Raw genomic sequence first — 27162 nt, 5'->3', positions numbered from 1 at the left:
TTATAGATATTTATTTACTTGCAATGACAATATGCCACAGATGCGATAAGTATCTATCGTTGACGTAAATTATTTAGTATATGGCTGATTTGTAAAAATAGATAATGCGGCTAATGCAATTACAGGCGTTGTATGGTTTCCATTTCTTCACAAGCTAGTACAGTATAACTTCAGGCTGTGTTCGGGACGTTTGCAAAAATGGCACAAGGTAAGTACATCAATATACTGCAAGGTAATTGTAAGATAACTGTAATTGCTGAGCGACAAAACACTGTTTTAGATAGATTTATATATTTACGTATGTAAGTATAATTTTAACCTTACGATAGTGTTTTTGTAAGGTTAAACATTAGTCATTATATATTATTTAAATTATATATGTAACTAAAACTATTTTTTTACGAAATATTTGCTTCATATAAATATATTATAAAATATTATGAATGGCTAAAATCATACTTTTGTTTAAAGGGCGTTTTCTTTCAAATTAATGAATTATTTCTTACGTAAGTAATACTAATTATATGATTGCCAAAACAACTTTGTACTAATTCAATTTAGACTTTTGCAGATTAATTCATGTTATTTTTACTTATTAAATTTAACATAATTTCTTGTTAAAAATCGCCATTGGACGATAGGACTGACTTTCCTTTCAAATATACATATATATAGTAGAGAGTATAAAAATATGTTACCTAAGGACATAAAATAGAGTGCCTGAGATTCTGTAAAAGTCCTTTTAGTAATGTAATTTACATCATGTCCTTGACCTTTGTCTTCTACAAAAAGGCTTATTGTTTTAAATTTGTTATTGTCTTGTAAGTGATATCGCTTTTAAACAAAAATTTTATTTGAATACATTAAAGTCTATACGTCAATTTTAATGCTAGTGAATATAATTTTTATTTAAATATTAAATAACTTTAATATAGAACGTAACAATCTATTATTGCTATTTATATGGGAAATGTTTATTTAGTTTATCTCTCTAGCTGATACTGCAGCTGACAACACTTTTAAAGAGGTTTGGATGTTAAAATTATTGTTTCTATATTAGTCAATTAATGAATTCTATTGAAATTTTACCCTAACATTATTAATGTTTAATTAATATAAACCAATAAACCAATATTATTCATATTCACGTATTAACGTTTATAGAATGTTGGCATTATAACCGAATTAAACATGTTATCTTTCGTTGATATTAATAAAAATTATATTTAAAATTTTGAACTCAATTGTCAGAGATGCAATCTCTGAGCGACTGGCCTTTAACATATAATAGAATGAAAATATTTCCGGATTTAAAAAATAATTTTTATTCCGTTACTTATGATTAATTATTTTATATTTAAGAAACTTTAAGAGACATTTTAGGAAATTGTGATTAATTTTAACCTTTGAGTTCATTTCTTACTAAACGGAATGCAGCCGTAATAAGTAGCCAATTCAAGGTATTTTCCTGTTAGGGGCTGAAATTACTTCACTCCAGCAAGCGCAATACAGGCTGCAATAAATTGTACACAACTCTACTTCTCATCAGAAATATTTATAATTCCACGTTCAAAATTCAATTTTAATATTTTCTGCTTATGGTTTGAAATTTTTCATAAATTTTTGGCCTCAAATTAAAATCAAAAATGCATAATTTGCATTTTAAATTCTCCCAAAGAAAATGTAACATTTTTCAATAGAAAATTGAAGCAATATATATTTTTTTTCTTATAACTAAAAATCTTAAAAATTTAAAGAATGTACACCATACATTAAATACATTATTATAAATGACTATACTATCAAAGAAAATTTTATGAAATGATATATTTATTATATAAAATGTTAATAAAATTATCAGGCAATTTCGGTGTCTTGCTTTTATTGCAACTGTTTTACCCAATATAATGACGCGACCCTTGCCCGTGAACGACACTTAATTAACAGCGTGAGATGGCTTCAGTCGGATTTTCATGTTCACATTAATATATAACATTCTACTATGCCCACAGAGTTTGCATACTTAGAATTATTGTGCAGAAAGTAACTTTTTATTGAAATATATTGTGTCCTATAAGTAAATTGATTTTATCAATATCATTCAAATAATGTAATTTGCCTTAATAATAAAATGAGCGTTCTATTTTCAAAGTTACAAAACCTGCAACTAAATATTTCGTTTCTACAACAATTTCAACGACAACATCTTCAACGTTTATAACGCTATAAAGGAAATATGGTCGCAAATTTTTCAAATTTGTTTGCAGGATGCAATCTACTGAAGTAATGGTATTCTGCCCGAGACGTATATAGTCGGATGTATAACGAGGTGTCTGAAAATCGTTACTGAAAGTGCCCTCAAAGCTGTTAGCATTAATTTACTAAGAAGAAGAAAGTTAGATAAAGATTTTGTCGAATTTAGTTTATTTCATTACATGTTAGTTAACTAGGTCAAACTAATTTGTGGTAGTAAATCTTATCGTCCAATTGTATTTTTATATATATAATAAAAACATATAAAAAATGAGTAAAATAATTTATAAATCCCTAATTTGCACGAGTCCCAAAATTTATGAATAAATAATGTGAAATTAATATATGTACATTTAAAATCACTATTTCTTGCTAAAATGAGTTAATGTAATCCATATTTTCATCTACCTCATTATCATTTTGGTTTGCTCAAATTTATTTTTCTTTTAAGAGTTTAAGTTGTCCAAAGGAAATGAACAACAAAAGACGAAACCTCTTAGCATTCAATGGATTCACCGTGCGGGTGCCGGGTCCATCGCGTTGCAGGGAGAGGAGCTTCAACAGTGCCTGGGACTTGCGACCCAGGTGTAGGTTTAAGGGGCCCCTAACTAACGCGCGTTAAACGCTCACCTCCACCGTCCAAGCTCCTCTCCCTACCTAACCATATCTGAAAAGAATCTACTAGGGCTGCCTTCGAAGTACTTTCCAAGAACGAATTGATGTGAGTTCTGGACAGGCCCAAGTCTTTTAGTAGGTTGTAGAGAGATTTAGCCATTATACCTCTCGCTCCCACTTCTACCGCGTATAAATCCACGACGAACCTATTTCGAGTGAGTTCGTTTGTGAGCTCGTAATATTTGTTGACCTTGATGGTATGGTCTGTGGGGATGTTGGTTTCCCAAGGAACCGTAAGCTCTATCATCACAACGCGCTTTAAAATTCGCGAATACCTAAAAATGTCTGGTCTGGACGCCGACACACAAATATATTTTTTTATACGAAACGAATTCTTTCGTCAACGTACTTTCCCCAAAGATATATAAAAGATGTTTTAAACTAGTTTTATCTTGAAATACACTGCCAACTTACATATATCAATTTTAAGCAAAAAACAACACAACCGCATAAACATTTATATATTCCTCATATGAATAGAACTCTAAGATTTATTATAAAGATAAATTTTGGCTGAGGTCCGAAATTTTCGTGCACTCATTAATTGTTCATAAAAGTGACTAAAAATATTTGTGAATATATTATACTAAATATGCAGTACTGATAAATATGAACAATAATGCTATATTAGATACCGACATGTGTAGAAAAATGTTGTGATAACAACATTTTTGTCGCTTTCTACCTGATTTTAAACAAAATGTCATCCGACTTCATGACCGTTATGATATACACATACAAATATATAAGAAAAGCATACACCCACAAAACCTATACAGTGAGAGATAATACCAATTCTCGCTTAAGTAATGGACTAGTGGTTTGTTCATTGTATTTTAATTGACTATTAATACTGATGATTTGTAATGAGTTCACGTTCTGTTTATGATTTATCTAAAATCTTTTTCTGTGTCATTAAAATGCTATTAAAGTATAATATAGAACAGCTACGTAATTCCTCATTTATGATAATATGAGTATTGTTAATTTTATAAAAAAGCAAACAAATCTTGTATATACATATACATATACATATACATATACATATACATATACATATACATATACATATACATATACATATACATATACATATACATATACATATACATATACATATACATATACATATACATATACATATACATATACATATACATATACATATACATATACATATACATATACATATACATATACATATACATATACATATACATATACATATACATATACATATACATATACATATACATATACATATACATATACATATACATATACATATACATATACATATACATATACATATACATATACATATACATATACATATACATATACATATACATATACATATACATATACATATACATATACATATACATATACATATACATATACATATACATATACATATACATATACATATACATATACATATACATATACATATACATATACATATACATATACATATACATATACATATACATATACATATACATATACATATACATATACATATACATATACATATACATATACATATACATATACATATACATATACATATACATATACATATACATATACATATACATATACATATACATATACATATACATATACATATACATATACATATACATATACATATACATATACATATACATATACATATACATATACATATACATATACATATACATATACATATACATATACATATACATATACATATACATATACATATACATATACATATACATATACATATACATATACATATACATATACATATACATATACATATACATATACATATACATATACATATACATATACATATACATATACATATACATATACATATACATATACATATACATATACATATACATATACATATACATATACATATACATATACATATACATATACATATACATATACATATACATATACATATACATATACATATACATATACATATACATATACATATACATATACATATACATATACATATACATATACATATACATATACATATACATATACATCTCATGTAACAAAAAATACTTATAGAATTTGAACATAACAAAACCGAAATACGTTCAGAGTTTTGCAAGTGACATTTTAAAACAACATCCTATACGTTAGACATGAATAAATCTTTACACTTTTGAGCAAATAATATTACTTAAAATAATAATCTGCAAAAATAAGAATATTTTATGATCGTGTAAAACTTATTGAGTGTAACTTTCATAGAATTTTGTCGTAATATTTCTTTTATAAAGTATATTTACTAATTCCAAAAAGTACACTATACTTTAAGTGTGTTCCATTTATGAAAAACATAAAAAAAATAAAGTAATTTAATCGTTGTTGAAAATGTAAATTTTCTACCTTGGTTATTGCGCTAAAAGAAGTAAGTTAGTTAATCTGCTTCGTGACGTAAATAATTTATCACACTGTAAAACAGACATTCAGTTTAATATTGTACATGTGTAGAGATAAATCCTTGACACAGAAACACTGATATCAGAGGGTTTGACCTAGTTTTTCGCAAATATTTTTTTTATGTTTTAGCCATCATAAAGTAATTATAAAATATAAATTTTATTATGAATAATGTATATTACCTGTGCGTTATATAATAATATATGACGTTATAAATAAAGTAGTATGTAATTAGTTTTATACAGATTGATCTTCTAGTGCAAAAATTCTATTATATTATCGCAACAGATAGTTGCGATAATATAATAGAATTTTTGTCATTAAAAGGTATGTGCCCAATACTACGAAAACAATAACATCAAAGAGAACTATTGAACGAACTTATCACTAAACATGACCTTAATTATATACAGTTAAATAAACTTTTGTTTGATAAATAAAATACGACGATGGTACATCTTTTTTATAATATCCTAAATTAAACCGGTTAGAGCTGTTTCGGATGTTTTGTACATGTATAGATGCTGCAAGAAACGTTATTTAACTATATTTATTATTTTAGTATCAAGTAGTAAAAGAAAAATACTAAAAAAAAAAAGAAAATCAAACACAAGATTTAAGTCCATTAAAAGATTAAATATTTATTCATTTATATTTTTTGACAACAATAAGAACAGGAATAAAATTTAGTCATAAAATTAATTAAAACAACAACTTTGTGCAAAACCTCGGTCTCTTACATTGTACTATAGCAAACATTATTATTTTACAAAGGTTTTGGTTGGCATGAAACGCTTATAAAGACGCGCTCAGGGATCGACACTCGTGTCATTCTTATTTTAGATTCCGTGTTTAGTTGGTTGTTTCCACTGTTAATTATGAGTTTGAGAACCACGTGGATTTTCATATTTTTAACTCTTGGTAAGAATTTGTGATAATTGTTTAACTCCTAATAGAAAATCTATGATATTTGACTTCTTTCTTCTATATTATTATCTTTTATATATTTTAAGTCGTAAATCAACTTTTTAAATTACTGCAAAAGAATTTGTAAGATATCTTTGTTTTATTTTATTATATAAAAAATTAATATTTAATGTGACATAAACAAAAGGTACATGTGTCACAAAAATAATTTAAATAATCACGCTCGAGAAAACACACTTGTTTCAAGAAATCATGTAATTGTGAACTTAAAGAGGTTGGATTTTTTATATTGTAATGCATTGCCTTTTGATGTTTTATTATGTGATGGAAATAATTTAATATAACAGTAAAAGAAAGTTATTCCTAACAAATTAAATCATCATTAATTCAGTACCATGGAAAATTCGATGTGCTTTCTTCTGATATTTATTTCTTTTTAAATTATATCGGCATGTCTCTGCACTCAATTAAACAGATTAAATTAAAATAGTCCCCATGAATGCATTTCATAGCCAGCGGAATATCAGATAGTCACTAAGAAATGAAATTTTTATATATCCGACATTTAAATTGGTATAATCGTCTATAATCATCTACTTTTATAAATATAAATAGCGGCCTCGATATGATAAATAAGATAGCTTCCAAAGGAATGTCCAAAAACTACTGTTTCTTTTGACTCCGCGCTTAGTAAAAAAGTCTTAAGTAAAATTATCCAAAGTAAATACTTTTTTTAATGATTATCCTATAAAAATGATAAACGATAATTATGAATATTAATATCGTAATTTTGTTTGATCTGTAAAATATACTTTCTGCATTGTGAATAGTTAGTTGCTTTAAATTATTCTTAAGTACGTTTTCTTACTAAAAGCCAAAGGTAAAATATATGAAATAATTAAACTTAAAAAATATAACAAAAACATTCTTATTTGAATTTAAAAATACAACAAATTCCATAATTTTCTAACTCCTTACAATTCATACAAATTGGTGTTATCATATTTAGAACGAAGAGAGTATGAGAGGATCTCATCTCATCTTCACGTGAATATAACTAGTGCAAATTTGTCGACATATCGGCTAGCAAAAAACCAAAAAAAAACAAGAAATATCTATAATATTCATATTCTGGTTCAGACATATGAAGTTTAGAATAACTTTAGCACCATCGAGAACTGTTTACCCCGATGAAGCGTTAAAACTTTATTTTATTATGTGAATATTTGAACATTTTATCGTAATATCGTATTTACTTTAAGTTCAGTAAATTTTTAATTATTTAAGTAAATGAACATTCTTAAGGCTATGAAAACCTGAGACAAAAAATTAATACGTATGAAAAGAGTCTTAAATTATCTGACTTGCAATTTTTTTATATCTGCTGTTATTTATCTTTATACCACCGACATAATTTGATGTTCGTCTAAACTCTAGGGTAATCAAATTTTTATAAATCGATAAAATTTTAGTACAAAATGTATGTCCTCTTTATGAACTTTAAAATTTGAAAGCCAAATTTAGGTAAAATTCAGTCTACAATATTCATTACATAATGCATATTTATGTATAATGGATATTTGTATTTGCACTGTGTCTGTAATTTGTATACGTAATACAAATTTATTTTTACAAAAATATTCATTTATGTTCTTGTAGGTATATAAAATTTATAAAGACCCGTCCTGAATTTTTTGACAAGGAAAATGTTCAAAAAATTATAATGGAATAATAAATGTTTGTTCCAAATTGCTTTTTATTAAAGGTGCTAAGACATTTATTTTACATGGCTTACAAAAAGTACTTATATTAAAACTTTAAATAACCAACGTTATTTTATCTCATAATACATCAAATTAATTCTATGAGAATTTCGATCGTGAGATAGTTTCCTGGTAAATCAAAACAGTTCTAGAGTTGTACAGTTTCAATTAAAGTTTAATATACATCTAAAGTTGAATGAGATCTCAAATAGTGAATACAGTGTACACAAAAATATATTGAGTTCTATTAATTTAAGTAATGAAACAAAATAATCAGTTTTTATAAAAAAAACATCCGTGTTAGTTTGTATTGGTAAAATGTTTTTAAATTCTTTGACCATTACTGTCAAAGGGTATCTTAAAAATATTGATATACTTAAAGAAACTAATCTATACTTATTTCAGTTTAGTGTCTTAATCGATAGTCAATGGTTTATAGTTCGTCAAGGTCACGTACCAAAATAAATGCACATATTTATAGATATTTAATGCATGGATATATTAACATTACAAAATATCATTTCGAAAATTATTAGACGAAAATAATAACAAATTTAATGTTTTGTCTTTTAATATTAAACATATACATCGTCATGCACGCTATCTATGACATAAATGTACATAGGTCCCACCTTTAAGATTCTATGTATGAATTTCAATAAAGAAATTATTTTCATAGAATTAAAAAAATGTTATCAAGTTTATTGCAACATAGAAATCTTTGGTAGAATCAATTCCAAACTTCTACCACAACAATGTTACTTGGTTAAGTTCTAGAGAGTTGGTAATCTATGGGTCACCTCCCTCGACACTGCTACAATTCTGATCTAACAACAAAAGCCTTATCCATTTACAAATAGACCAATTAGTTTACAATTTACGAATTAAATAAAAACTGAACTAAACTTCAAAAGCTGTTTAGAGACTGTATAGTAAGTGATGTAAAACTGAAAGACATCATGAAGAGATTACGGAGAGTTTAACTTATAAGGAATATATGTAATTAAAAAGAATGAGATCATTTAAAGGATTTGAATAAATAAACGAGAACACCCAAAGTAGCTATGCGCCATAACTAATTATAAATTGAATTTTTTGCTTTGAATTGAATATTCGTGAGATGTGATAATTTTAATGTTATTTTATTCTGTTTAAAAAAATTTTCAAACATCAAAACAATCTGTATATTACCTTCATTTCATTTACACGAATATGAACATAAAATAATAAAAGGATTATCAACGCTTCACGAAAAAAAGGGTCAAAAGAGAACATTTTACGAAAAATTTTATTTACATTTATATTAGAAGGTAAATAAAATAAAAACATATTAAAAAAAAACACTAAACAGAATGGATAAACATCAATGTAGTCTAAATAACAACATCTCTATTTCAAGCAACTACTTATGGGTATATGATAAACATTTATTTAAAAGTAATAATCAATTTGACATTTATAATACTTAGAAAAAAGGTTATATATGTATAGGTAGATGCTAATTACGTACACGTGTGAACTGGTTCTTGCATAACCTTAAGAGGATTGATTTTATAGATTATATTATTAATAATTCTATACTTTAATGAGATTCAATGTTTTTAAATTTACAATGTATGTAATAATTACATTTCAATTTGCCTGTCACATTGGAAATGCACGATATCATCCCGTGTATCGTGTTATTAATATGTAACTAGGATCAGCATTAATTAATGAATCTAGGTCACAGATTTATTATTATTTTATTATATAGAAACATTTCACGCCCAGAATATAATCTTTTCAAACATTATAATTTAAATCATCACATAAGAATATTACAAATTATATGCATATGTATACATATGTAGATAAGTTTGGTAATAGTTCACAAAGGTAACAAGGAAAATTTAAAAAACCAGACCCGATGTAATAACTTTACACCTCGGACATTAACAAGTTATCCGCATCGTCAACAGGTTTTGTCCATTTAATACACGGAAGGTATGTTTTATAAACTTATATATATATATATATATATATATATATATAACTTGAAATACATACATATATATATGTATTTCAAGTTATACATACCTATAAACAACTTTATGATACATAAAATAATTCTTAATATTTGGCTTCTTTCAACAGAATTTACTTTTAAACATGTTATGCAACATTTTATATAGGTATAAACACACACACACACAAATGTTCCTTCTTGTATTATAATAATATTAACTTTTTCATTACCTTAGCTTAATCACAAAAAAGACATCAATGTTTTCAATGTTTTCAAAATGTTTTGTTACTGTTTGTTAAAATGTCTCCAAAGTTTTACAAAGGAAAGTGTATTTTGGATTTTAATCGTCTTGCTATTATTTAATAAGTTCTTATTTTGTTATTATTCCGTAGAATCATATATTATTATTATTATTTTGATATTTGTCATTGACATTATTTATAACAGTTCTTTATTTGTTCAATTTATTATTTTTTTTACTTAAAAATGTACAATAATTTATTATTCATAAATAGTTATAATTTAAATTACTTAGCTGAAATTAAGATACGTGTTATTAAGCCGCATACGTTGCTGACATATTATTATCTAACAGTGACCTAGACCATGAGCGTGTCGACCACATGGCAATGAGAATGCTTGTAATGCTAGTGTAAGTGAGCAGAGAAGGGCGGATATCTAATATTATATTTTTTCATACTAAGTAAATTTATATCTGTATATAAATTTACTTAGTATGAAAAAATAGACATATGAAAAAGTAGCAGTTGAACATTTGCATGAAGTTTAATGGAGGATTCCCAAAACTTTATGTATGAAATATAAAGAATGGGTACGGAACTTTGTTGAACTCAAACGTTGCAATGTTTGTTGTTGCGATTATAATGAGCTTATGAAATCAATTCCCTGATCGTATGTCTAAATTAAATTACTATATACGTAACAATAACATTATAAAGCGCCTAATAGAGTTTTGATTATGTAATTAGCATGTAATGATTAGGTAATTAGCATTATTATGTGTTCCATAGGCGATAACCCAAAACAAGTCTAATATTATGGTGTACAAATAGTTACTCTTACACGACTGAAGAAAATCCTTATTAAATTATCGATTTCGTTTTGTATTAATTTAAAACAAGAAGATATTAACCTAACAAATCCGGACTGAAATGAAACCATTGATATTATTATTGATAGAATAGATTGATTTGAATATACATATAAACAAAGGTATTAACCGCAGTCACGATTAAATAAAACACGAGTATGTGCGGTCTTTTAAAATTATATAACAATGTTAAGTTGTGTTCAAGGACTAGCTTCGGTGAAAAAAATGTTTATTTCTTCCGTACTGATATCGATTACTGTTTGTTATCGTTTTCTTACCAGCTACACACTGAAAGATAAATTAGTTGTTTTATTAATTTCATTAAATATAAAATAATTACAAAGTTTAAAAAGTTCCCGACTCTATTATTAAGTCGATTTGATATCGGATGAATAAGCAAAATTTTTTGCGAGTATTTTATCATGAAGTTTAGTTATATTGCGACGTAGCCATTAAAAACAGTTTTTAGATCTTGCGAGTTGAAGTCTCTTCCCTTTTTTTGATACAGTTTAGTTTCTGGCTAGCAAATATCATCTAAAGTTAAGATTGTTCTTTTATGAATTTAGATTACATTGATAGTTGAAAATAAAAAAAAATGAAAGAAAGAGAAGTATTAGTTAACAATCCATTCCAGATAGCCAATTGTTAGATGACATGTTCCTAGATCAGAATCTCTAAGTTGAAATGTGTAGGAGTCCTTTTAGCCTTAATGAAATGTATTTAAAGGTTAGCATAAATAACAAAAAGAGTAAATTCCATCACAAGTAATATATATATATATATATATATATATATATATATATATATATATATATATCCTTAATATTGCTTTGAATTTTAAACTGCATCACCATTAAATGGCAAAAATTTTTTATCAACTTAATCTAAAAAAATATATCCATGAGAGTAATAAAGCAACACAAAACCGGTCGTGGTTTTTTAAAGTTTAAAAACTGTTTTTTGCTTATCTTCTACTAAAGTTAGTAATGAAATGGATGTTCTCAAAAATTTTATTTTGCAACATTACAATAAATTCAAAAACTTTGTTAACGATTTAAAATTCTTACTATACAGACAGGTACGCCAAGTGAAATGACAGAACGGCTTTTGAGGATTTTTACACGTATTCCCTTTATTAGGTAAAAAAACAATTTAACTTACATAATATATGTACCTACCTTACTCTTTCGATAGTTTTGTCGTGTAAATTAAAGAAAAAAATATTTGTCTATAGTTCTATACATTGCAAGGAGCATTTATATAGACTGTTATTGCTTGATACGTCATGCAAAAAAATCCTATATAATAATGTATGTAAAAAAAATTCTTAAACGTAAAGATAACACATAACGTGATAATTACGTAGTTGTTTTCCAGTATATAATAACAGGGTACAGTTGCTTTATTAGTATTCAATAGAGAAATAACTTAATGAAGCAATTTGTTGTTGCTCTGAAGTAGGTATAGTTAGTTAAAAATATGATAATATTTATAAAATGTTCACTTTAAAACAATCGTATAAATAAAATATTCTTTTGTGAATTCTATATCTTAATCACATAAGCGTGAATTTTAACTTAACGCACATCGATTTTTCTATGTATTGAATTGAATTGCTATATAAAAGTTAAGGTTCATACAAATTCTTATAAATACATAAGTAGAACATTGGAAACTGAACTTGAAAAAATGTTAACTAAATTAAAAAATAAAATACGAAAAGATATAAATTATAAAAAAATGCATACCTCCCTCCTAAAAATTTTATGCATGTATAATCCTGACAGTATTGAAAGAGATAACCAATGTATTGAATTGTCAAGTGGAGAACAAATATGAATAGTTTTAAATTACACATAATAACAAAAAAAATGTACCTAACCATTACCACTGCACTATTAAGACAACTTGAAGAATTCTTATACTCTATTGTATTTTAGATATATGTACAATAGAAATACATAGTCGTCATTACTGAAAATTACAACAATCTTTACCATGAATATGTATATGATAAATGTATTAACGACTCTTAAGATGAAACTCCTTGAGTGTTTAACTATTGACCAATTGTCACGAGATGGTTAGAATTTTAATCGACTGCCCGATACAAGAGCAATTTTAAAGATATTTATATATTTTAATGACACATTTTTTCACCAGTAAAATAATACGATTCTTATAAATATACCATCATAAGAATCACATTATATTTTTGTTACTATTTGTGACAACAATGTGAAAAATAGGTAACAAAAAGAATAACACGGACAAAGGCTATTTATTCTTAATTAATGGTTCTAGCAAAATTGTGCTGTTATTATTTTATTTTAGTAAATTTCTTTAACTGTGGGTGTTTTTATAATATTTTGTATTGTGAAACATTTATTTGAAACAGATTCTTAAAGACTTGCCGACTAAATGACTATTGAAAATAAAAAACAATTACAAAGTAATAAATTTCAAAGTAGATCATACTAACAAATAAGATGTGTAGGACTAGAATTGCCACATGGTTTCCTACATATTTATACATCTATAGTTATATATATATATATATATATATATATATCCATACATACATGGATGTATCAATATTCTTAGGATATACCACATTTTAAATATTTATTATGTGTTTGTATTTGATTTGTCTGTTTATATTTCCTTAAGTCATTGGTTTAAATTCTATTTTTATTTCCACCAGATCATACCAATGACTTTTTTAACGTTCAAACAAGAGTTATTTTTTATTATTTTAATGATAAATTAAATTTATAAAAATAAACGAATTTATACTACAACAAATTATTAGTTTATAGTGCATTACTATTATAATGGCTTTTAGAGCGACCATGATAGCATAAATCCATCATAGTATCGACCTTTAATAGTGTTTTGAAGGTTAACAAGCCCTGATGCGACCATTTTGATCAGTTAACCTTGAAATTTGCTAACGCATAATGACTATCAAGCATATTACACGAACGAACTAACTTATATTCACCTATAGTCTGTCACAAAATTTAGACAATGAAAATTGATAGAGATTTTCAGATCCTCACTGACATCACTTGTTAATTTTTTGGCCTGCAGTGAACCTTTTTAAACACAACTTTTTCACTTATAAAATTTATTGCATTAAATATGTATATCACTTTTAAAGACATCAGACTTATGTTTTCATTGCGTTTTTAGTTCATAAATGTCTTTTCTTTATTGCCCTGACGTTTTCTTTATATTTGACATCCAAAAACTAATTTGGTTTTATAAGCCTTCGAGTATTAATTGGTGCAATTTTCTTTAGCTCAATTGTATTGTTTTGATGAATAATATGAATGATAATTGATAATTAAATATAAAAACTTGAGGTTAGTCATTTTTCCGCAAATTGATTACTTCGGCAACAACGACCCTTCTGGGTACCGAAAGATTAAGATAAGATTTGCTCTAGGCTTACATTGACCCATTTACGAGTTAATCTAAATGTATTCTGGATGTGGAATAATATATTACTATGACAAAATACAAAGGAAACTTCAACTTTGTCTTTAATGTTGTTTAATATTCATTATTTTATGACATTATTAATATCAAGCGGCAAACTTGAGTAGCGGTAACGATGGTAAAAGTTGTCCGAGCACAAATTTATATTCCTGAAGTGATGGAGGTGTGAATAAAATTTATATGTAATTGAGTTCTTACTGTAAAATAAACATCTATAGAAAATATGCACGTCTTGAAGTGTATATGAAGATTTCTATGATTCAAGTAATTGAGAGTATTATAACTTATTTTGTATATTATCGCTATATTTAAGATGATCATAATAATTCCACTTACACCAGGGACCTAAAGTCTACAGGACCCTAGTGATTATTAATACAATGACAAGTCTACTTTTATATAGTAATGATCTATGCCTATTGTTTAAATTGGGTTAAGGAGATACCCATACATACATAGGTGGCGTAATTGCATAAGAAAACAAGAACAACAGGTTATCCACCTCTGCGATACTAAATACTTCCCTAATACAGTCACCATATTTAAATAAAGCGAACAACGAAATAAACTTCAGTTTGTGTTTAACTGTTCAAAATACGAACATATGCATTTTCCGCTGTCGATTCCGGTGTAATTTTTATTGTAAACTCCTAATAGACCAAAGCTGTGAACAAAGGCATCCAACTTTTACATTTTTTTTATCTTAACATCTTATACCTGTGTAGATGTTACATACTCAAAATATTTTAGTATTTAAAGCGTTCAAGGAAATTAATTTCGAACCTGTTACCTTTGTTGTTTTCATTTTCAAAGTAACGTATTAAAACCGTATCAGTTGAAGATTTATAAGCATTGCATTTGTGAAGTAAGTTATTAAAATTAAAAAGTTTATTTGATATATTATTGCTCGTTTATCATTTTGGGAAAAGTTTGTTAAACTGGAAGCTAGAATAGAAGTAAAAATTTATTCATATAATTTAGAATATAATTGGAGTACTTTTTCCATTTTCAATCACTTTTCTTAATATTAAAATTCGTTACTTAATTGAAAGGGATAATATTAAGGCGAAAGATATTACCTACTATTTGTTTATTAAATAAATAACATGGAGTTATGGTATTCCTGTTTTGGTACTGTTGAATTTTTTCCATTTGACCACTAGAATATAATAAGAAAACAGGTTATGATTGACGTGTTTAAATATAGATTTCTTTTAATAAATTTGTAATGTGTTTCTTACTAATATTAATTAAATGATAGTAAATGAACACATTAAGATTTACCCTATAAGTTATAAGGCGTACCAAAATAATGCTTAATATGTATGTTTTTTTTTTACAAACCATCAATCATATCAACATTTTAAATGTGTTTATAAAAATATTGTTATTCCTTTTCCAATTTCATTTTACAGCCCGATATTTAAATACGAAATGGATAAAAGCTTTACTTTTATTACGCAAATATGAAATTCATTTTGGAGATAGCTACATATTTTTTAAACTAAAAATATTTGTCGAAGTAAATACCGAAAATGTATTTAATATAACTACAACATTTCGCGTTTTTTATTTTGTTTCTATTTTAAGATTTATTAAATAGACTTTGAACAATAATAAAAATGAGAGGGGAAATTTAATTAACTACGGAAAATTTTGTAAATTTATAATTAAAAACAATAAATTGTATTTAAAAAATCAAATAGTATTTCAAACAGCTGCATGTTTTGGATGCTGTGGCAGACCGGTCATGATAAAAGTTGAAAAACACTGGTTTACGATAAAACTACACAAACTCCACTTCAAATAAAGGTTCTAATTTATAAATTCAATACGAATAGTTACAAAATTTTTAAACAGAATACTTTGTCATAATACAATTGCTTTTACTTTATTTTTGACTCAAAGCGTATTATTGATTTAAAGTCGTATTATTAGAACTTACCAGAGATAGAATATTAATATTAATAATATCACTTAAATTGCCCACATATACGTAACGTTAATTTGGCTATACCCACCAAAATTTGCATGAAGGTTAGCTTACATTAAATAAGAATAATAAACATCTCAACCATACAGCCGTCTTTGCCAGAACAATCATTTTAGTCGGTGTAAAAATAGGTAGGTTATTATTATTCTTGTAAAGGGTATTTTTTCTTCCTACATAATGAAAGTTTGAATAACTCTCTATGTCTAAATAACCTAGCTAAGTATATAAGTAATATTTATTTTATACACTATACGGATATATGTATGTATGTATTTTTAGATGGAAATTACTGTTACTGTTACTGCGTCAGTGAATTAAATACGTGATCCTTTAATAGATTCGCTTTTTTAATACCGTTAACAGTTTAACTCCTTCCCCAAGTGAAGTTCCATAAATATTTAATATAACTTTTAAGTACCATAACTGATTTTCCCGTCTTTAAGGATCATAAGTTGGAGAAACCATAAAACTGGGTTGGTTTCTTTAATTTATGAAAACATTTCATATTGCCTAATATCTCTACTATTGTTCAAATGTCCAATAAATAAGGTTTTCTATGAATTCATTATAAAAAATTCACAAGTATATTGAACATTTTCTATTTAATTTAGCTCGTAAAAAATAAGGACATCACGCATATACATATACTTTAAAAACTAGTTTCACATTCATGTTTACTTTCCCTTTGTAAAAGTGTGTCTTCTTTGGGAGAGTCGTATTGACCAGATTGGACTAGCGATTGTATTAAATTACTATTTAGTAATAAAATCCTTATAGCAATTACACAGTTTTTGCTGTTGTCTTTTCTCGTATTTTATAATTACTAGTCACCAATGGTGTTTGTTCCGAAACATTAGGGAACCTGAGAATGAGTTATTATTTTTGTCTTATTGCATTAAATTGGCCGTTATTACTTACAAATTATTGCATCTTTTTCCTTTATCTGTAATAATAATATTGGAATAGGGTCATCATTTTAAAATTATGCCTTAATTGAAAGATAATTAAAAATAGTTATTAAAAACATTCTAACTTCTGCTCTCGTTCTATTACTCATCTTTCAATTAACTAATTTTTTACTGAGAATTATTCAATTGAATGAAGTCAAATTAACGTTTGCAATTTAAATAAATCTATTCAAGGATTTCCACTATGTGGCAAGAACAGTAAGACATAAGAATTTTCAAAATATTTTGGCTATCAAGGTCGTGTTACTGTAGTTTCTTTGTTTAACGACCTACATCTTGTTCTGTTAGAGGTATCTATTTTGTTATACATATGCTGTTATTTTAAATAAAATTTCGTAAGTATGAGAAATCTTACCATTTATTATATTTTAATCATTTTATAAAAATTATAGTCTTTTGGATACAATTCATACAAAGTTTCAGTCCATTTTCTCAACCTATTTTTCTCTAGAGCTTATTGTTATTAACAAGTCATTTATTAAATTCTTCAATGTCTCCGTATATATCAAAGGAAAACTATGAAACTGCTAAGTAATTTATATTTCAATCTTCAAAGGATTATAAAGATATTTTAGAGCAAATCAAAGTTTGTCATTGCACAAAAGAAATAGTTACTCTAAAGAAGCTATGAATTAAGAAATAATAAGCTCATACCCTTGTTTCCAAATGAATAGACAAACAACGTCGAAAATACTATATGAATCTAGATATTATGACGCGTTTGTCTAAGCGAAACATGTAAAAAGTGGTAATTGATTTAACAATGAAATTGATTACTTCATTAAATGGATTTTGGTTCACGGCTAACAATATAATACTTGGAAAGATAATAAATAGGTCGCATATATATGTATATACATACACATAATCTGCACATTTATTTCATTTTCTTATTCTTAATGTTTACATATTAAAAGACATTTACGGATTTACGGTTTACGCTAACTTATGCCCACTATATCATATGATAGGGAAACGAAATAACATTCTTAATAAATAAATTTTTAACGCGTCAACCTTATACACACTTAAAAATGCTCCCCACTTAAATAGAACTCTATTACACAACCTGGCCTTAAAGCAAATAAACATAGGGATAACACAGCCTTCTTGTTGCCATACTTAATAAAAATAAACATATACATACGAGCGATTTACATTATTTTTAAGCTATTCTCGATTGTGGTTAGAGTTCGTTTATATACGGAGTGTTATCTGAACGGTGTCAGTCGCTTGTGTCGCGCCCGCGAATAGATTTCAATTTTTAAATTCGATCTTGGCCGACCTTCACAATGAAGGAACTTAATGGTGAGTTAATGGTAATCATATTTTGTTTTGTTTAAACAAAACACATATTAGTTATGCTCTGGCGAAAACCGTCTGCTGTTTTGTAAAGCAATTTTTGTAAATTACAATATTTTTAATTGTTATGTAAATAATAAACATTAAACTTTATTATGCTGATGCTTATCAAATATTTTAATTACTTATTTATTTTTAATTATAAAAAAACACACGTATTTGTTCCGTAAAAATAGTTTTATGGCATGGCATTGTAATTCGTTATACCTATAAGCAACCATTAGTTCCTATTTGAGAATATAATGAATGTGAGATTTTTCAACACAGTACTTTATTCATTTATTTTAGTAGGATCGACTGAAGATGAGGGCGATTTGATTACAGAAAAGTTATATGTTAAAATCTTTTGGGTTTGGCAACGCTTTCAGGTACTTGTAACCTGAGAGCGTTGCATTTACCTATATGAATCTTGAATATTATTTTTCCAGGAGTATTATGTGAGCCGAACATTGGCAGACGTCGTGCCGTCCCTGTCCTCTATCTCCAAGGGTCTCATTATGAAGTCGGCTTTGATGTGGTGAGTAAATAGAGAAAAGTACAATTTACCCTAACAAGATATCTTCCGAGAATGTTAATTTCACACCTGCGTACTGCTATTTATACAAATAAAAATGTTCAACGAAAATAAATTCATTCAATGCACAAAGTACCATGTCAATGACAAATAAAAAATATAACTAGCGCTATAACATTTCCAATCAGTTGTATTTATTCCTAAAATTCATATTTACCTTCGAGTTATTTGGAATACACTTAACTAATTTTAAGACTGGAACCGGAATTCGGTAGAAAAATGGAACACCTATTTAAATTTATTTTATATTGAATGTTATTATATAAAGATCCTATATAATTATGAATATGTTAATGTGCGGGTGAGAGATACGTGGGTGTAATTGTTGATTTAGAATTAAATTACTTTTATAAAGAATTGTAAAATTATTCTATTTTTAAAACAGTACTTCAATACAAAAGAAGAATTACAAGGTTTTAGTGAAAAGGAAAAAGTATCAATGTCAGTAAAAAAAGTATATTTATCATTTTTCGCATTATTAAATCATTACAAACTGCTGATTATAACGCGAAATTATGGTATTTCAATATAATCATAACAAAATTTCGAATCAATCGCAATAAATTTCTTTGGCCTTCGTATTTTATAAGTAAATGCCAGCACAATATTATTCAAAAGCTTCAATGCAGAAACCTTATAAATTAATGTCGAGACTTTTTGAAAGTAAAATCAACGTTCACACACAATACATTTTACCGACACTATATAAAATAATCATTTCCTACTACTGAGACAAAATAATTAATTACCTGGCCAAAATTACATTACGTCCACAGTTTAATTTCCATAACATATGCCTATTATTTGCCTGCGTGTATACGATTGTACACTAGTAGGCATATACAAAATTTTATCGCACGCATAAAAAAGCCAACAAAATGTTTAGGTTCCTTAACACCTGAACCCCAATAATAAATAAAAGCAAAGGTTCATGCCACTTGAGGCACATGGATAAATACTTTAGATTTATAAACCTACTCACAAACAGCTAACGTACATGCTCGTAAGTTAGCAAACGTTTACAAAAGTTCTAATACGCATATCAGAAAAGTATATATTGTACATGCTTGCATGCAGAGACACTGGACACACATACTCATATATAGCTGTTACAAATGAATAGATAGTAACATCATCTCACACGGAAGTGTACTATGTGGAGACACTGCACAAGTGTTGCAAAGTTGCTCTCATATGTGGATGCATAAGAATAAACTATGGATCTACTAACGATGGATCTATACGTATCTGAATCTATACGTCTATGTACTACATATATAAGTTTTGAAATGACGACAAAATTTTGCCATTTTCGTTTTGTCTAAAATTTAAGTATTTTCTTAAAGGGTCGCAACTTTGCTTCCATAATCAAGAGTTTCCTATCTTCTTATGAAAACTTACGTGACTTCGAAAAGGAATACAAAACTATAACAGGTCAAGATGCTTACGAAAAAACGCTTGCTAACATGAAAAAAAGATACCCATACTACGTTAAAGAAATGCAAGGTGTTGCTGATGGTGCTAACGTACCATTCCATCAGGTATTTAAGATACAGGCCTCTATTTCATTATTTTAGAGCATTACTTTTTCTTATTTTAAAACTAATATTATATACTCATTGTGAATAATAACTTTTCACAAAATATAGATACATAATTTTGAATTTGAATCGCTTTCGGATAAATAAAATTAAGAATTGTTATTGTTAGTATTTAATGGTCCAAAAGTGACAGAAATTCATTATATTACATTACTCTAGTACTCCCTAAATTTTGAATTTGCTACTTTCAGCTTTTCCTGTTGCAAATGGATGACTTAATTGGGACAATTAACGATAATCATATCCCCCGTAACGACACAGGAGGCTGCAGTTCTCTGGCTGTTAAAACCCGCAAAAGTGTTAGTAAAAAATAAAGCCAATTAGGGGTTGTAGAAACATGTATTTATATTTATTTCCTGAATAGTGAATTACTTGTTAAAACTAAATGTATAAAAGGTGTCTTGTTTCAGTAATATGATAGTACTTTTTATATTTATTTCGGCCTAAAATTGATTCAGTTAACAATTGATTGATTTGATACAATTGATTCACTAGTAGATATTTGTATGCCGACAATCTATGAGGTGCATTTTATTGTATTATATGTTCCATAAAAGATTGAATAGATATATGAGCTTTTGATCGTTGAAATCAGTGTCAACAAAAACGGTAACAAAAATGGACTGTTTCATCTACTTATAAATTTTTACTTATACTAAAAGATAGAATGTAATAAGTGGCTGCAAATCTAAAAATAAGACTCAAATATATTTTTTTATATACAGGCTATATTGGCACATACTGAAGACGCTTTCGGTGAAACATTGAACCATTTCTACATAATGTCAGCACATATCATACCAGATCCTGAAGACAAGGAACTTGGAGTAAAGAACGATTCTTTTATTTTAGTCATTTTGGAACATGGCGACTATTTTATTAAAAAGATATACAAATAATACTTTCATATTTATATTTTGAAATAAATCAAAAATTTTCAATAACATTTAAAAAAAATTGAATTCTTATAACAGAAATATACTCGTGATTTATCTATTATCACTTATCCTACAGAGATCTCCATATTTTGATCACTTTTAGCGGTTACCATTAATTAATTATCAATTTTTAGGCTGTTGAAGAAAGATTTGCTTCTCTCTGCTACGCCGGACATATGCCAGGTTATACAATGGGGTATAATGAGAACGGCTTGGTTTTTTCTATAAACACTCTTAGCCCTCTAGAATTGAAACCCGGAAACACGCGTAAGTTAAAATCAAATTGTCTTATGGAAATTAACCCTCATTACGTCATGCTATATACCTCAAAAGGCTAATTATAAATAAATCAATCAAGTAAGCGAACACAACTTAACGTATTTTTATATGTTACAACACGAAGCTATGAAAATGTAATATAAATGATTCATAATTGTTCCCACACGTTGAGCTAATCTGACTTGCAAAATTGCTACCTAAATTGCATTTTCCGGTCAGTGGAAACCACACGACCGGCAACTCAATCTTGAATATGTAATGGCTAACGAACGTAACACTAACAGCTTTATACTTCAAAAGACTACATTTCTGTACCTTGAATTCTAATTTCAGCAAGAACATTTATCACGCGAGCTTTATTGGCGTCTAAGAACTTTAGTGACGCTGAAAGAATTCTACGAGATGAAGGTCTTGGCATCGGGAATGGCTTTTCTATTAACATGATATGGTCTGATAAATGTGGCGACCAAAAGATTTACAATGTGGAAGTAGCCCCGGATCTCAAAGCGGACAGATCCGTCTTGAACATCAACAATTACGTAGATGAACCTTTGATTCATACTAACATGTAAGATAGTATTTATTTTAAGATGTAAATGTGTAATTTATACCTACAAAACGATCTATATCCACAATAACAAATACAGATTAAATTTAAAAGAAGCATCTGTTGTTTTTAAATGTACTTTATAAATAAAATATGTAAAGTGTAAATAATAATTTGTCAACAGTTACCAACGTCTATCTGTGAAGGAAGTGATTGGCCCGATCATAGATAGTAGCACAGCTAGGATGAAAGCTATTCATGCGCATCCACCTCCAGAAAACGGAAAGGATCTAAAAAATATTTTATCTGATATATCTGGTCAAGACTTCCAGGTGTTCCAGGAAAAAGAGGACTCGATTATAAAGACTATTGCTGCCGGTAAACAATCTTTATAGATTATAGAATGTAACAATGATGTACAGACTACTTAAGTCAGACGTTAAGTCAATTTTAATATACTCGACATATATATTTTCAGGTGTTTTTGAACTGGATAAGATGACTTGGAGCATTTATATCAACAAGCCAAACATCTCCGAACCTGTGGCTGTTCTACCTATACGATTCTCCAGTCTGTTAAAATGTGAATCCTAATTTTTTCCTTAGAACTACCTATAGCTTTAATATTGCTTTTCCTATCCAAGTGATAAATTTATATAATGTAACCAAAATCTATCCTATTGTTGAAATATGTATTTTATTATCGTGTTTGCTTAGACTTTAGATTTTTACCATTTAAATTAAAATTAATAAATATTGCAAAAATCTATATGAGTAACATTTAACTGTTTTTTTTTTTTTTTATCAATGTATATAATGTTACTTAAAAATTAAAAGCAAATTAAGACCACAAATAGGTTCTGACCAAAGCTTTCCATATTCAGATATATGTTTTTTTTTTGTATTTGATTTTAAAAAATAAGGACTTGTATTTTTTTTTTCATTCATAAAATAAATTGTGTTGCATTTCAAATAGTGTGTGTAAAAATAAATAATATTCTCAAATTATTTCTTTTATTTATTTATTTATTACTTGTAGCTATAAGGTAATTAATGTATTAATAGTGATGCTTGATGAATTTTTATAATATACTTCTAAATACCGAGAAAAATTTCACTATAACTAAAAAGCTTTTTTCTAGTTAATCAGCCCATGTCTACTTAGTATTAATTGTATGAGACAAGTTTATCCATATAGTAGGAAATTTCTATATAATTCTTATTCTTGATTTCATAGCTCTACTACTTTTTTTTAAGAAATAGATATATTTATAAGATACTAAGTATAAGAACATTTTGAAGTACATAACATTTTTATCTGAGAAAACATGTATAGGGAACAAGACATTTAACTGCATAAAGTAATCATAATTTATATTGTGTTAACAGTTATACTATTTTTATCTTCTTTAAATAATAATTAATCAGAGCATTCAGTGATACTTATTACCATTTGCCAAGGCAAGGACATCAGTTAACAAAATATAATAACATATCGCAATATAGTGTTAATATCAAACTCTGAATATAATGAATATTATAAGAAATCTTGAATTAATATCTAGAGGATAACCCCTTCTAGATTGATTGTACACAGTCAATATATATATTTCGCATTGAACTCAAATAACGATTACAATTTAACATACATATTAAAGCAAGATAATATTTCTATAATTAATGAAAAAGATATAAGAAAAAAATATGAAATACTATAAGCATGTGTATGAGAATTCACAATTCATTATATCAGATCATCCACAACCACATCCACCTCCCATTGGGGGTGGGGCGGGACCAGAACCCGAAGGGCCAAACCCACCAAATTTCCTTGATGGAGGTTTCGGAGGCCTGCAATTGAAAAGAATTATAATTAATAGAATATAAAATAAAATAAATGTCTTTATATATGTTGATATGGTCCAAGCTGCATCTACAAGGAACTGTAATGTCCAGTTGGGGTTTTCATTGAATAGTTGTAATTGGAGATAATGTGTGCTCTTTTTCCAATCCTCCTTTATATACTTTTTCATACAGAAAATCAGTATTTGTGTCCCTTTTAGAAGCATCCTTTGAAATTAACATTTATAACTTATTTGGCACTGAATATTTATATATTAGGAAATTTATTTGGAAAGAAATAAAAAATTTAAGTCCTGGACTCAGATTAAAAGACATTAAGATGATGATGATCTTAAAAAAAAACATTTGCATAATCTTCTAGAACCTATTAAATACCTATAACTTTTAAAAGATAAAGTGTAATAATATTGAATTCACTATTTTAATTGTAATATAGCGGTTTGATTTTTTATTATCTCCACTACTTGACTGCAAACTTACATTATGTTACATAAAATTTCTTTTTGACACAAGTTAAGAACCAAAAAACATTAAAAACCAGTTTATACCAATACCTACAAACCTATTTTCCTACTGATAGTATTTTAGTCATACAGAATTTTCAAAATGGTCTAGTTGTGCAGTGTTACTACATACAGACTTCTATACACACTATGCCACTTGTATTTGAAAGCTTAGATTTTTATAACCATGTTTACAGAAATAAATAATATTATTATTAATTTTAATATACATTTATAAGCTATATAATATTGTCCAAATAATACAGTTACTGGAAAGAAACCCCCTGATTATTTAAGTGGTAATTATTGCAATGTGCAGTTGTTGCTGTTTCAATGACATTTCACATACCCACTGCCAGGAGGTCGGAAGTCTCTTACATATTTGTCGCCATGTTTGTTGAAGTTAGGATTTATGAGTGTCTGAAAACTGTTTAAAAAACAATTATTAATTAAACGAACAGCATGGCAGTAACAATTCAGCTTCCAGAAATAAGAACAAAATAGTTGAGTTTTTAAAATAAATGTGCTGACATCAAGACTCGGGCATACCAAAATAAGTAGGTTAGTTGGAGTGAATGTGCCAATATGATGTTGCAATTTTTCTTTTTACTAAGACAATAAAAATGTCCACCACAAATTATATATCATATAAAGAATGATTTTTTGGTTTACCACCAAGTTTTTACTGTTAATATATCATTTATTGTTTTTTTTTTAAATAAATTAATTATAATGTGATTATATTTATTGATCCAAAACCTTTATTCTAGAAAGTTTAGAAAACTCTAAATAATCACCAAGATGATTACTTACAGCAGATAAAAGAAATTAACAATTCCCCAAAACCATCCAAATATACTGAAATCTCTTCTATTCACCACTGTTCCATCTGAAATTTAACAAAATAGAATATTTTAATTATAACTTAACAGCAGAAAAATATACAATTGGCAATATTTTGTTTTGTAAATCAGACCAGACAAAAAAAACATCAATAAAATCTGAGCTAACAAAAAAAAAATATTAGAATAATGTTGAAACTATTCAATGTTGGCAATTTTAAAAACTTTTATTTAAATTAATAGTACATTTTCAATAAAGAGTGCCTTTTATGTTTTTTTGAAGAAATAAGTTTAGATATAAGTACATGATCCTATGATAACTTTCCAGAACCCCACGCAAAACTAAAACTGACGTGGCCTTATAAAAAATTAATAATTATTTTTAATATTAGTTTATTGAATTAAAACGTAATTATTAAATAGTAATCGTTACCTCCTTTAACGTACACCATATTGATAAATAACACTTTTAAAAATTAGGAAAATGGTTTTACAAAATGTAAATAAAAGACTAAGTTATTTTTTTGTAACTCCACTGTGTTGCCACAGTAAAGAAAACGATTCAAATAAGATTTTTGAATGGTAGGAAATTAAAATGTTGATCAACCATGCTTCGTGTTATTTAATAAATTGAAACTATAATTTTAAATTAACTTCAGTTACTTAATATTTTATTAATCGTAAAAGTTAATTTGAATAAGAGAGACTATTGTGACTTAACGTGCATTTTTGTTTTAATCTTTATTTTTATTATAATAATAATTAAAAAATTCAATAGAAAAATTAAAACACAACAGTTAAACGAGATATCAATCTTTATAATCGTCATCTACCTAGTAAACATATATTAGAATCCTCTTAGTTTGAGGATCCATAAAACTTTTAATCTATTCAAAAGCTGAAATATAAAAATATATGAAATTTGTTGTTTTTTTTAATTTTTCATGTATAACATATATTTTGAATTAACTTTCATTATTAA

General features: G+C 27.0%; 2 protein-coding genes across 4 annotated transcripts; one reads left to right on the top strand and one right to left on the bottom strand.

Annotated features, from left to right (window-relative positions):
* Nucleotides 1-183: 183 nt before the first annotated feature.
* Nucleotides 184-23977, top strand: LOC116777386 (beta-alanyl-dopamine/carcinine hydrolase). Of its 3 annotated transcripts, none has more exons than XM_032670905.2 (9): nucleotides 184-208; nucleotides 19462-19550; nucleotides 20954-21148; nucleotides 21400-21507; nucleotides 21934-22035; nucleotides 22281-22413; nucleotides 22759-22993; nucleotides 23157-23350; nucleotides 23451-23977. In XM_032670905.2, exons 1-9 carry the CDS (start codon nucleotides 199-201, stop codon nucleotides 23564-23566), a joined length of 1182 nt encoding a protein of 393 aa, XP_032526796.2. In that variant the 5' UTR covers nucleotides 184-198; the 3' UTR covers nucleotides 23567-23977. The 3 variants fall into 3 exon arrangements, with proteins under 3 accessions (XP_032526796.2, XP_032526794.2, XP_032526795.2); XM_032670903.2 differs by lacking the exon at nucleotides 184-208 and adding an exon at nucleotides 6169-6318; XM_032670904.2 differs by lacking the exon at nucleotides 184-208 and adding an exon at nucleotides 18949-18979.
* LOC116777953 (selenoprotein K-like) lies at nucleotides 23978-26769 on the bottom strand. Its single transcript, XM_032671773.2, has 4 exons — nucleotides 26614-26769; nucleotides 26152-26227; nucleotides 25688-25765; nucleotides 23978-24823 (listed from the first exon to the last, which is right to left on the bottom strand). Exons 1-4 carry the CDS (start codon nucleotides 26630-26632, stop codon nucleotides 24727-24729), a joined length of 270 nt encoding a protein of 89 aa, XP_032527664.1. The 5' UTR covers nucleotides 26633-26769; the 3' UTR covers nucleotides 23978-24726.
* Nucleotides 26770-27162: the final 393 nt, after the last annotated feature.

The sequence above is a fragment of the Danaus plexippus genome, chromosome Z (genome assembly GCF_018135715.1).
Source record: "Danaus plexippus chromosome Z, MEX_DaPlex, whole genome shotgun sequence".
In the NCBI taxonomy this organism is placed as follows: Eukaryota; Metazoa; Arthropoda; class Insecta; order Lepidoptera; family Nymphalidae; genus Danaus; species Danaus plexippus.
The sequence above is the reverse complement of the archived record's forward strand: the minus strand, read 5'-3'. Positions and strand labels throughout refer to the sequence as shown.